The sequence below is a fragment of the Mesoplodon mirus genome (assembly GCF_964341445.2).
Source record: "Mesoplodon mirus genome assembly, chromosome: 5".
NCBI lineage: Eukaryota > Metazoa > Chordata > Mammalia > Artiodactyla > Ziphiidae > Mesoplodon > Mesoplodon mirus.
Window position 1 is genome coordinate 65,837,522 of NC_138980.1, and position 13,696 is coordinate 65,851,217.

A 13,696-nucleotide genomic window follows, 5' to 3' on the forward strand; every position below is an offset into this window, starting at 1 on the left:
ATGATTTCCTTCCCCTTTATAGAATTCACCAAAAGAGGGCTTCCCTGGTGGTGCAGTGGTTGAGAATCTGCCTGCCAATGCAGGGGACATGGGTTCGAGCCCTGGTCTGGGAAGATTCCACATGCTGCGGAGCAACTAGGCCCGTGCACCACAACTACTGAGCCTGCGCGTTTGGAGCCCGTGCTCCGCAACAAGAGAGGCAGCGACAGTGAAAGGCCCGCGCACCATGATGAAGAGTGGCCCCCGCTTGCCGCAACTAGAGAAAGCCCTCGCACAGAAACGAAGACCCAACACAACCAAAATAATAATAATAATAATAAATTAATTAATTTTTAAAAATTCCTTTAAAAAAAAAGAATTCACCAAAAGAAACCAGGCTTCTCACAGGTTCCAGCAATGCTTCCCAAGAATAATATATTTTAGCATTTGATTTCTGTTCAACATTCTACAATAAGCATAAGGTTCTCAGGAAACAGAATCTGTGCATTTTCGAGAAAATTGTCTGTGTGTGAGAATTATGGGAAATTTTAAATAAGAAGAGAGAATTACTACAAATTTACCACGATATCAAAAATGTGCTCAAAACACAATCGTTAACTCTGAATATTCCACAGAGTCATCATAATATCGTCAGTGTGGATAATGGGCAAAAGAAATATCTAAACTGGAAACACATATAGACTTGTATTCCTGAACTCTATAATGGGGATGAAAAATGAACAATCTCTTCAGTTTTTCCTCATGACAACACTTACACCGTGCATATTTCAGTGAGAACGTTTTAAATGCATAAGAAATAAACTCACGATATTTGGAATTTCATGAATGATGTGAAACCATGAAATAACTTAGGACACTGAGAAAGTATAATGTATGCATCCCTAATGACCAGAATTATTGCACTTGAAAAGAAACTAAATGTAATTTATGAATTTGTTAGGCAATCTCCTGTGTAGTCAGAAGCCGCTCTATTTATAAAAGTTTATTTAAAATCTCATTTATATACTTTTGATTGAATTAGGTTTATCTCCTCTAGAAGAATCTGTGTTCTTAACAGATAAATTGGCATCAGACGTTCAACATAAACCTGCTGCACAGCCAATGGGAAATAAAAACAGCAATCAAAGGGCCTCCCTGGTGGCGCAGTGGTTGAGAGTCCGCCTGCCGATGCAGGGGATACGGGTTCGTGCCCCGGTCTGGGAGGATCCCATATGCCGCGGAGCGGCTGGGCCCGTGAGCCATGGCCGCTGGGCCTGCGCATCCGGAGCCTGTGCTCCGCAACGGGAGAGGCCACAACAGTGAGAGGCCCGCATACCGCAAAAAGAAAAAAAAAAAAAAAAAAAAAAAAAAAACAGCAATCAAAAGCAGGAAGAGCTGTACAGTTGGTAAATTAAATTAGAAAAATTACATAGAGTATTAAAAAGTACTGTATAAAATGGATATAAAATTTTATATATAACATACACAAATATATTTTTTAAATTATTATAAATAAGACGTGAGGGAAAGCCTGAAGGAAGTCAGCCTGTTTGTCAATGGTGTCTGCAATGTTTATATAAATTTCTTGCTGTCTGTTTTATAAATTCCGAATAAATACTAATTACCTGTAATAAGAGATATATTGCTCAAAGCTCAGAGGAGAATGTTTAATATGCACTCACCTGAATTAATGCATGATTATCTTTAGAAAACACGGAATCGCCCGAGAGCAAGACAGGCTCGCTTTTCTCACAGCTCTCCTGGCTGATGAGCTTGTCCGCGTAGTTGGGCTGCGGGAAGATCACGTGACTCCCCCGCGAGTCCGCTGTGAGCGAGACCTCGTGGGAATAGGCCTGCAGGAAAGCCCGCACCCCGTCCACGCCCACAAAGTGAGACGTGGGCACACCCACTAACCCGCCTCCTGAAGCCTGGAGCAGGCGCGACGTGTGCCAGCGCCTCAGCCTGAGCGCCAGCAGCACAATGACAAAGGCGAGGAAGACGCAGGAGACCGCGGCCACCGCCACCACCAGGTACAGCGTGAGGCCCGAATTGTCGGGGCTGACAGGAGACTCAAGGCTGCCTAGATCAGCCAGGACGTCGGGGATGCTGTCCGCTACTGCCACTGTGAGCGTGACAGTGGCTGAGAGAGGGGGCCGCCCGTGGTCCTGGACCGCCACCACCAGGCTCTGCTTGAGCGCGTCTCTGTCCAGCAGGGCCCGCGCTGTGCGCACCTCGCCCGTGTGCAGCCCCACCGCGAAGAGCCCTGGCTCGCTGGCCTTGAGCAGGCGGTAGGACAGCCAGGCGTTCTGGCCTGAGTCTTGGTCCACAGCCACCACCTTGGTCACCAGGTATCCGGGCTCTGCGGAGCGGGGTGCCAGCTCCACGCCCGTGGAGCCATCGGTGGGTACGGCGGGAAAGAGGATCTCTGGCGAGTTGTCGTTCTGGTCCAGCACGAACAGGCTCAGCGACACGTTGCTGCTGAGTGGAGGGTCCCCGCTGTCATGTGCCATCACTTGTAGCTGCAAGTCTCGGAACTGCTCATAGTCGAAGGAGCGCAACGCATACAGGACGCCAGTGTCTGAGTTTATGGAGACGTAGGAGGACAGGGGAGCTCCCTGGAGGCTGTCCTCCGCCAGGGAGTAAGTGACCCGGGCATTCTCTCCATAGTCGGGGTCATGGGCGGTCACAGAGACGATGGACGCTCCTCTGGGGTTGTTTTCTAGGATATATGCGGAGTAGGAGGCATGAGAGAAGGCGGGCGGATTGTCGTTGGTGTCTGCCACGTTCAGGGTGATGTGAGTTTCCGTAGACAGCGGCGGACTTCCTCGGTCAGTGGCAGTCACCGTGATGTTGTAGGTAGGAACCAGTTCTCGGTCTAGGAGTGTGTCTGTTACTAAACTATAATAATTTCCATAAGCCTTTTCTAATTTAAAGGGCAGATTCCCTTGGATGAAACAAATCACTTGTCCATTTTCCCCAGAGTCTTGATCGTTTACATTTAGAAGGGCAATTAATGTCCCTCTGGGAGAGTTTTCCAGAATGGAGCTGGAGAGAGAGGTGACTACTACTTCAGGGGCATTGTCATTCACGTCCAAAACTGTGATGAGGACTTTGGCTCGTGCAGAATATCCTGCGTTATCCATTGCTTGCACTTCCATCTCGTAGAATCCTGATTCCTCGTGGTTCAACTCCCCTATTGTTGAAATTGTTCCTAAATTACAATCTAGCTTGAAAACTTGGGCCGCTTTGTTGTCCACATACCGGAAGGAATACATCACTTCCGCATTGGCTCCTTCGTCAGGGTCTGTGGCGTTTACCAGAAGCAGCTCAGTGCCCACGGCCACATTCTCCGGAACGCTCACACGGTACTCGGACTGAGCAAACGCTGGTGCGTTGTCATTCGCATCAACGACCATCACACGGATGCGCGCGGTGCCAGTGCGGACTGGATAGCCCGCGTCGGAAGCCGTGAGAACCAGGTGGTGAACGGCCTTTTCCTCGCGGTCCAGGGCGCGCTCCAGCACCAATTCCGGATATTTATTACCATCCGCTCCGCTTTGCACGTCCAGGGAGAAGTGAGTATTACTACTGAGCTCGTAGCTCTGGAGTGAATTCTTCCCTATATCCGGATCCCAAGCGTGGGGAAGGGGGAACCGCATCCCAGTGGCTGCATTTTCACTCATTTTTATTTCTAATTCACCTTCCTGGAAATACGGGGCATTATCATTAATGTCCCTTACTTCTACCAGTACCACGTATATTTTCACTTTATCCTCCATCAGAATCTCCAGATTTAGTTGACACTTGATGGCCCCCATACAGAGCTCCTCCCGGTCTATCCTGCCGGCAGTGACCAAGCTGCCGCTTCGCGGATTCAGAGCGAAAAGTTGTGCCCTACCTCTGGAGACGATGCGGACTCCGCGCTCCTCCAGTTCCCAGGGCTCCAACCCCAGATCCTTGGCGATGTTCCCCACCCTAGAGCCTTTCTCCAGCTCCTCGGGAACCGAATAGTGGACTTGTGCACATCCAGTTTCCCACTGAACCCCCAGGAGAACTCCCAGCAGGAACAGCTTTTTGCAGTCCTGGTGCAGTCGCGCAGGAATCATTGTCACTTTCCTTGAGGATTATTTCCAATTCTTCCCGTGATCACCGAAGTCCGGATCAGCTCATCCGTCCTTAAAATCCGACAGTTGGGGGACCCGAGCTCTTCCAATCAGTTTCCTCACCGTCCCGGAGATGGTTAGTTTTTATCTGTGCTTTGTGCTTCAACGCGAGTGCCCGGCTAGCAGGATCTCTCTCTGCTTTTCTCTCCCTGATTGGTGAACAGCGGCGCTCAGAGTCCTAACCAATTACTGCACAATCTTGAACTCAGGGAAAGGATTTTGGTTTTTAGACCTTAAATAGCTCCACCTACTGTTCTTCAAATAGGGATGGAAGTGGAGCCAACCAAAACTACAGTATTCATTTTACTTGGAATTTCAGTGAGCTTCTTTTTATTTCCCTAGATTTTTCATAGAGAGTCACTTTCTTGAGATTATTTTCTGTACCTGTAAGCGTATTCTGATTTTTCCAATGAGGTTTTACATGAATTTGAAGTTTCTATATACAGTAAATTTAACTGTATATTTTAGTGCACCTGCTTTGATATCACCCCCACCACACATACACACCTATTATGGGAATCTCCTTAGGAGTTTCATATTTTGAGAAATTATATAATAGAATAATTTAAAAATTCTCACCCGGCTAAAATCTGTGGCAAAATTTTTTGGTAGATTCTTAAATTTGCCTAAATGGAAGAACTACTTTAACATGTTGTTGACATTTAACATTTAAAAATCAAATTTTCACAATAATATGGAAAACTAAAAATAAGAAACTTGATTGTACACATTACCAGAATCACACCTGGCAGGAAATCAAGTGGAAAAGACACAGTAACATTTTTAGAACAAAATGGAGGCATTCCAACTAGCATTTGCTTGAAATAAGGGTAGTACTCTACTAATATATTTCAAAAGAATATTTAGGATCAATACCCTGTAATAAGCCATGATGGAAAAGAATATGTGAAAGAATATATATATATATATGGTATATGAATGACTTTGCTATACACCAGAAACTAACACAACATTGTAACTCAGCTATATTTCAATTTTTTTAAAAAAGAGAGAGAGAATGTTTAGGAAAATTAGAACCCAAAGAATATTATAAACTTACCTTTTTCTGGGAAACAAACCTAATTCCAGTTACTGAGATTTACTGGTAATATACTGGAAGCCCATCAGAACACAGGAAAAAAGTCCTCACTATTGTGCTTTCATGTGTGTAAATATTTAGATTCTGAGGATAAACATGTTTGGCAGGTATACCATAAAATAATATCTTTAGCGCTGGGATGAAATCTACAGGTAGCTCTGAGAAAAGGTAGGGCACAAAACTGATCTATTCAATGGCACTCAAAGAATCCCTAGCAAATTGTACCTAGAGTGAAGAAAAGCCTTAAGAAAAGCCTTATATGCCAAGATATTGATGTTCTGAATAAGAGAAACGCCCACAGGAAAAAAATATTATGCTTCCATTAAAATATTTGAATGGCAGCGGCATCATAATACCCACTTCTCACAGTAAGAGAGATTTTGTTTGTGGATAAAGAATAACTCATGAAATTGTCAAAATATTTAAAATACTTGAGGGTTAATACTGGAGTTGCTGACCCACTCAGAAAGGGACAGAAAAGACTGAGAGGGGGCAAACAAAACTGAAGTGATAGTAGATATAATCTGTTTAAGATTTTCTTTCCTAATTATTGGTTTAAAAAATAAACCAAACCCATATGCAGATGAAAGGCATTCATTGAAACTCACGTGAATAGAAGCAACAGAGTTAGAGCTTAACTTGTTATTCTCCTCAGTGACACTTACTACCAAAAGAGCTTCATTAGAAAGATCTTGTGGGGGCACCATTTCTGGGGTCATGGTGAGAAAACTGAACCTTGTTTTCTGAGAATCAGCAACCTAACAGATTGTAGGAATAAGGCGAGGTTCCCTTGTCGTAGTTGGGAGAAACCCTTGGACCAGTCTTAGAACAGAGATCAGGCTGAAAGCAGCACCAGGTGTCCAGGCTAGAGGAGCGTCGCAGGCGCAGAGCAATGGCCAGAATCACTGCCAGGAGGAAGAGCATCGAGATCAAGGCCAAGGCTACCACCAAGTAAAACTGCAGCTCAGCTTGGGGGTCAGTGGGCTCAGAGTGGTCACTGAGGTCCGGCAGCGCCTCCTGCAGGCTGTCCGCGAAAACCAGGAGCAGCGTGGCGGTGGCCGAGAGGGGCGGCTGTCCCCCATCGCGCACAGCAACCAGCAGGCGCTGGCGGGCCGCGTCCCTGTCGCCCAGGGCCCGCGCCGTGCGCACCTCGCCCGTGCGCAGCCCCACGCTGAACAGTCCGGGCTCGCTGGCCTGCAGCACGTGGTAGGACAGCCAGGCGTTGTGTCCAGAGTCGGCGTCCACCGCCACCACCTTGGTGACCAGGTAGCCGGGCTGCGCGGCGCGCGGCACCGTGTCGAAGAGCGCCGAGCCGTCGGGCCCCAGCGCCGGGTACAGCACCCTGGGCGCGTTGTCGTTGCGGTCGCCCACCAGCACGCGCAGGCTCACGTTGGCGCTGAGCGCGGGCGAGCCGTGGTCGCGGGCCTGCAGCGTCAGCTCGAAGGCGCGCAGCTGCTCGTGGTCGAAGGCGCACTGCGCGAACACCACGCCGCTCTGCGCGCTCACGGACGTAGGACGACAGCGCGCGCGGCTCCAGGTCGCTGGCCAGGATGGAGTAGGAGACGTGGCCGTTGGGCCCCAGGTCGGGGTCGGAGGCGCTGACTTGCGCGATGGAGGCTCCAGGCAGGTTGTTCTCAGCCACGTGGATCACGTAGGAGGCCTGGTGGAAAACCGGAGTGTTGTCATTAACGTCGCTGATGTGTAGAGTGACACTTGTGCTGGAGGAGAGTAGATGCTTGCCCCTGTAGGTGTCTGTGATGGTGACAATGTACTCTGGGGTCTGCTCCCGGTCCAGAGCCCCACGTGCCACAAGCTTGTAGTAATTATTGGCTGAAGATTCAATTCTAAAAGGAGCTCTCTCTTTTATGAGACATGTGACCTTCCCATTTTCTCACGAATCTTTATCATGTGTTTCGAACAAAGCAATCACAGTTCCCGGTTCTGCAACCTTGGTTATGGAACTAGGCACCGAAGTGAAAACCACCTCTGGGCCATTGTCATTCTCATCTAAAATTTTCAGTATAATTTTACACTTGGTGGCTATGCTTCCACTGTCCTGGTCTCTATGCTTATAGTATAACTGCTACTGATTTCAAAGTCTATAGGGTCTTTAGATTTAACTTCTCCTCTTTGATGATCTAGCACAAACATATTTCCAATATCTCATAGTGTTTTGAAGGAGTAGGTGACCTCTGCACTGATGCCTTCATCCTGGTCAGTGGCCTTCACCTTTAGCACAAAGGTGCCTGGGGGCGAGTTCTCACGCAGGCTAATTTTGTACACATCCTGACTGAACACTGGGGGGTTATCGTTGGCATCAGTGACCTTGATCCTGATTTGAGTTTGCCAATTCAGACCGGATCACCCCCATCCACTGCTGTCAGGACCAGGAGATGAGAGCTCTGTTGTTCCCGGTCCAGAGGCTTCTCCAACACTGATTCTGGGGAATTCTTGCCTTCAGTCTTACCCTCAACCATCACAGAGAAATGCTCACTATAACTGAGTTGGTAACTCTGCAGAGAGTTAAGCCCTATATCTGCATCTATAGTTGATTCCAGGCCAAACCGAGTTCCTGGAATTGCAACTTCATTGATTTGTAAAACAATGCTATTTTGGGGAAAATGAGGTGGATTGTCATTTATATCTTCTATCATCACGTTTACGTGAGAAACATTTAGAGGATTCTCTGCTACAATTTCTAAAGGCATGACGCACAGAGGGTTTTGGGGGCAGGGTGACTCCCGATCTATTCTGTCACTCACAAGTACTTTCCCATTCTCCATGTTTAAAGTATTGTTTCTCTGCACTAACTCTGAGGTTGCGGGTCAATAAATCCCATACATGCAGCCCCAGGTCCTCAGTGAGATTCCACACCACAGAGCCTCTGTCCATTTCTTCTGGAATAGAATAGCGGATCTGTTCGGAGAGTGCCCCGCATAACAAAGGCAGCAAGAAAGGGAAGATTACTTGCCGCCGCTGGGCACCGCTCCTCTGCTTCCCCTTATTTCCCATCCTTCTGTGCATTGCTGCAGGCTCCAACGTTAAGAAAACATGATTTATAAATTTCGTTTAAAATACCTGCATCGACTACATAGAAAACTCAATGCTCCCAGTTTGAACACATCCCAATCTGTATTCTGGAATCAGATTTGCCAAGTAGAGAGCCTGAGTCCAGGCTACTCTCCTTTCCGACTTGCTTCTGTGACTACACAAGAAATCACTGGGGTAGATACTGGACGCTAGCTCTTGCAGCGCATTGGCCAACAGCGGCCCTTGGAGTCTATTTAGAAAACTGCAGTCAGAAGCCTTGTAAATAATGGGATTTGGTATTCCAACAGATATGTTGAACTCTGATGTATAGGGAATGAGGCAGTTTAGGAGTTTTGGATAGGTCTGTTTTCCAGTGTTTACTACCAAAGAGGGTTCCTTAGAGACGGGATCCTATAGAAGAGCCATTAACCTAGTAATGAGAAAAGTTTGTCATTTTCTCATTAGAGGCAAGGCACATATTGGAAGAACAAAGCAAAGTCTCCTCTCCAGATTTAGAACAAAGACCACGTGGAAAAAGAGCCCCACCATGTGGTATGGGGAAATTTTGACAGCTATGAAATGACGCCCAGTATTATCTTCAATCTGATATGTGTATGATTTTCCTCCTCCTTTCATCAGAGGAAACTGGAGGAGAGATCAAAGCTGTATAGGTTTTACTCAGGATAAGGATAGCCAATACCATAAAGTCTTCTTGTTACTTATAAAAGAGATTTATGAAAAGGATTATGAAGTGTTTTACACTTTCATCATAAAGAGAATATAAAAGCATACCCTAGTAGGTTACTATAGGAATTTAATGACATGAAATGTGAGGGTTTTATTTTTATCCTTTTATTTAACTGTACCATATGTTGCCTCTCAACAGAACCTTATCACTACCTCTAATCAAAATAACCTTCTTAATCTCAAGTGTCAAAACCAACATTTCCTTTTTATTCTCTAAGATCTTGGTTGCCAACTCCTAACAAGTTCAGACTATGTAAAAAAAAAAAAAAAAGAAACAACCTCCTTCTTCCAGCAAACACCTCATATTCTTTTTATTCATCTAATTTCAGTTCAGGTAAAAGGCCTTAAATCTTTTTTCTCAGTTTGGAATCCCATACGCATAAATTCTATCCCTAGATGCTCAAAACACTAATATTTTTATTGATTTCAAGACAAATTTAGGCATCTGTTGCAGGACTTCCCTTTCCTACAGTTGAAATTCTTTTTGTCCAACCATTAGATACTCAATTTTTAGTCAACTATAGTAAGGTCAATTCTGAAATGAGAAGGGATATCTTGAAAGGGAACATGAACATGCAAGTAATTTGCACCAAATATCTAGAAGTGGTGTGAGAGTGCTGAGCTGAATTGACTGTGGAGATGATTCCTGAGATCAATACCCCAGATAAGTTTCCTTTTCCCCCTTGACTTTCCTAAACATTGCTTCAGATAACACATTATTAGGTAACTATCAGGGCTTCAATAACAAGTTGGTTCTGAATATAAGAATTGAGTATACTTATATTTAAAAAATGAGTTTACATGAAACTAACACAACATTGTAAATCAACTATACTTCAATTTTTAAAATGAGTTTACACACAGATTTAGAGAATAGACTTGTGGTTGCAAAGGGGAAGAAGGGGTGGAGGAGGGAAGGATTGGTACTTTGGGATTAGCAGATGCAAACTATTATATGGATGGATAGATAAACAACAAGGCCCTACTGTATAGCACAGGGAACTATATTCAATATCCTGTGATAAACCATAACAGGAAAAAAATATGAAAAAGAATATATATGTATAACAGAATCACTTTTCTGTGCAGCAGAAATTAATACAACATTGTAAATCAACAACAATAAAATTTTTAAAAATGAGTTTACAAAGGAAGTGAAAAAAGGAATCCAAGACTCCTAAGCATAGTGAAAACAAAGAAAAATATCCAGAGGAATACCAGCTAAATCAGTCTCATGAATTCTAAATATCCACTCCATCTCTTATATTCACCAACTGTTCCATACAAATAAATCTGAAAAATGTAAGCATGTTTAGCAGATTTGAAAATAACTTTTTGAGAAGGACTGGATCAAAATTAAAAGCTATTTCTGTAGAAGAATTTACTACATTAAAAAAAAAAAACCTTCAACAATACACAGACACTAAAGTACAAGTAAAAGAATAAAAGAAAAGAACACCAGTTCTACAATTCAACGATTTCTTCAGAACAATCTAATGACTTCACTGTAGAAGTAGAAAAGATGACTAGAACTTAAGATGAAAAAGTGTACTCTACATTTCCTCTCCCAAGAGACCCTCATATCTAAAAGGCAGTCAGTAGGTCTTGTTTTGGTTGGGTAAATAAATGAGACAAAATTGAAATAATCAACAGGATCTAAATGTATTACCAGCCACCACAAGTCAAAACAGAATTGTTTTGTGCTCAGAGAGAAGTGTACGTGTGTAAAAGTGCATATGTGTGAATGTGTGTGTATATGTATTATAAAGAGCTAGAGTAAGTATGCCATTGAATCAACAGGCTCAAATATGAACATCAGAAGTAAAACAAATAATGGTAGAATATAATTATAAATCAGTGGAGGCAATATGAAGTCGAACTGATGTTTATGAATCATTAATTTGAATCATAACCCGTTTACATTGATAGACACTGGTGATAGAAAAATATGACTAAAATTCAACTTACAACAAAGCAAGCCATGATAACTGAACTGGACCTTTGAATTAAAACAAAGAAACAAACAAAAGAAGCTGACAGGACCAAAAAAAAAAGCCTTTCACAAAACCTTTCTGAAAATTGATGAAAGGTAAATTACAGAAACTCACGTTTTGCTTTAAATATATAAGAACATATGCCCCACCCCAAACAGTTTTTATAACAGGCTCAGAAAAAAGAAACTTAAAAGACCTGTGCAGAGATATCAACAATTGGGAAGCAGGAAATAAATCTCACCTGATTACTGGTAGGAACACATTTGCCTAAACCGGTAGCTGAATCTTCAGCTATCAAAAGAGGCTCGCTTTTCTCACAGCTCTCCTGGCTGATGAGCGTGTCCGCGTAGTTGGGCTGAGGGAAGATCACGTGACTCCCCCGCGAGTCAGCGGTGAGCCAGGCCTCGTGGGAATAGGTCTGCAGGAAAGCCCGCACCCCGTCCACGCCCACAAAGTGAGAGGCGGGCACACCCGCTAACCCACCTTCTGAAGCCTGGAGCAGGCGCGACGTGTGCCAGCGCCTCAGCCTGAGCGCCAGCAGCACAATGACAAAGGCGAGGAAGACACAGGAGACCGCAGCCACCGCCACCACCAGGTACAGCATGAGGCCTGAGTCGTCGGGGCTGGCGGGAGACTCAGGGCTGCCTAGATCAGCCAGGACGTCAGGGATGCTCTCGGCCACGGCCACAGTGAGTGTGACGGTGGCAGAGAGAGGGGGCTGGCCGTGGTCCTGGACGGCCACCACCAGGCTCTGCTTGAGTGCGTCTCTGTCCAGCAGGGCCCGCGCTGTGCGCACCTCGCCCGTGTGCAGCCCCACCGTGAAGAGTCCTGGATCGCTGGCCTTGAGCAGGCGGTAGGACAGCCAGGCGTTCTGGCCTGAGTCTCTGTCCACGGCCACCACCTTGGTCACCAGGTAGCCGGGCTCTGCAGAGCGGGGTGCCAGCTCCACGCCCATGGAGCCATCTGTGGGGACAGCAGGGTACAGGATCTCCGGTGCATTGTCATTCTGGTCCAGCACAAATATGCTCAGTGACACGTTGCTGCTGAGTGGTGGGTTCCCACTGTCATGTGCTGTCACCCACAGCTGCAGTTCATGGAATTGCTCATAGTCGAAAGAGCGCAGCGCGTAGAGGATGCCGGTGTCTGAGTTTATGGAGATGTAGGAGGATAGAGGTGCTCCCTGGAGGGTATCCTCTGCCAGAGAATAAGTGACCTGGGCATTCTCTTTGCTGTCCCTGTCGAGTGCAGTCACCGAGAAGAAGGAGGCCCCTCTAGGATTGTTTTCAGGAATGTAGGCAGAGTAAGAGGAGTGAGCAAAAGTGGGCGGGTTATCGTTGTCATCTGCTACATTCAGTGAAATATGAGTTTCTGTAGACAAGGGTGGACTTCCCCGATCTGTGGCTGTCAACGTTATATTATAGCTCTGTACCTGCTCCCTGTCCAGTGCTCTGTTTGTTATCAACTTGTAATAATTTCCGTAAGTCTTTTCTAATTTAAAAGGCATATTGTTAGGAATGAAACAGGAGACTTGACCATTTTCTCCGGAGTCTTGATCTTGCACATTTAGAAGAGCAATCACAGTACCTGGAGGAGAGTTTTCCAGCACTGAATTAGTAGAAGATGTGATAGTTATTTCTGGAGCATTATCATTCACATCCACAACTGTGACCAACATCTTAGCAGTGGTGGAAAGACCTCCACCATCTTGGCCTTGAATTTCCATCTCATAGAATCTGTATTTTTCAAAATCCAGAGAACCTTGTATTAAGACTTCTCCAGATTGAGAATCCAACTGGAATATCTCAGAAGCTTTGCTTTCCATATTCAGGAATGAATATACCACTTCCCCATTGATTCCCTCATCTGGATCAGTTGCGTTTACCATAAGCACCCGAGTTCCAGAGCTGAGGTTCTCAGGAACACTCACTCCGTATACAGACTGTGTAAACTTTGGGATATGGTCATTTACATCGAGAACCGCCACACGGATGGAAACAGTGCCCTGGCGGATGGGATCTCCTCCATCTAAGGCTGTGAGGAGGAGGTGGTGAGCAGCCTCTTTTTCCCGGTCCAGGCTCCCCTCCAGCACTAGCTCAGGATTCTTGGCCCCATCCGTTCTGCCTCGCACTTGCAAAGAAAAGTAATTATTAGGGTTGAGCTGGTAGCGCTGGAGGGAGTTCATTCCCACATCTGGATCCCTAGCATTAGGAAGAGGAAATCGCGATCCCGGAGTTGCATGCTCACTGACTTTTATCTCTACTTCCTCCTCCCGGAAGCTGGGGGCGTTATCATTAATATCCATTATTTCCACCTCCACTCCGTAAATCTTAAGGGTATCTTCCACAAGTATCTCCAGGTTTAAAAAACAGGAGGAAACCGCCTCACAGAGCTCCTCCCGGTCTATCCTATCAGCAGTGATCAAGCTGCCACTTCGCGGATTCAGAGCGAAAAGCTGAGTCTTTCCTCCGGAGACGATGCGGACTCCGCGCTCCGCCAGCTCCCTGGGCTCCAGCCCCAGGTCCTTGGAAATATTGCCCACGAAGAAGCCTTTGTCTGTCTCTTCCAGCACCGAGTATCGGATCTGCCCAGCCTCAGACTCCCGCAGCGTCCCCAGGAAAATATACAGTAGGACCAGCCCGCTGCGGTCCAGGAGCAGTTGCCGATTCGCCATGGCAGTGGCTGAG

General features: G+C 45.8%; 2 protein-coding genes and 1 pseudogene across 3 annotated transcripts in view; all 3 read right to left on the reverse strand.

Annotated features, from left to right (window-relative positions):
• The window catches only part of LOC309805359 (uncharacterized protein), a gene marked incomplete at its 3' end in the record, with an annotated part of 180,299 nt that overhangs the window by 84,949 nt on the left and 81,654 nt on the right, over positions 1-13,696 (reverse strand). The gene's annotated exons all lie outside the window — the stretch shown is intronic.
• Positions 5,957-8,615, reverse strand: LOC309804748 (protocadherin gamma-B5-like; annotated as a pseudogene). Its single transcript has one exon. The product of its transcript is annotated as a protocadherin gamma-B5-like (transcript).
• Positions 9,949-13,689, reverse strand: LOC309804734 (protocadherin gamma-A11-like). Its single transcript, XM_082622286.1, has one exon. It carries the CDS (start codon positions 13,681-13,683, stop codon positions 11,200-11,202), a length of 2,484 nt encoding a protein of 827 aa, XP_082478412.1. The 5' UTR covers positions 13,684-13,689; the 3' UTR covers positions 9,949-11,199.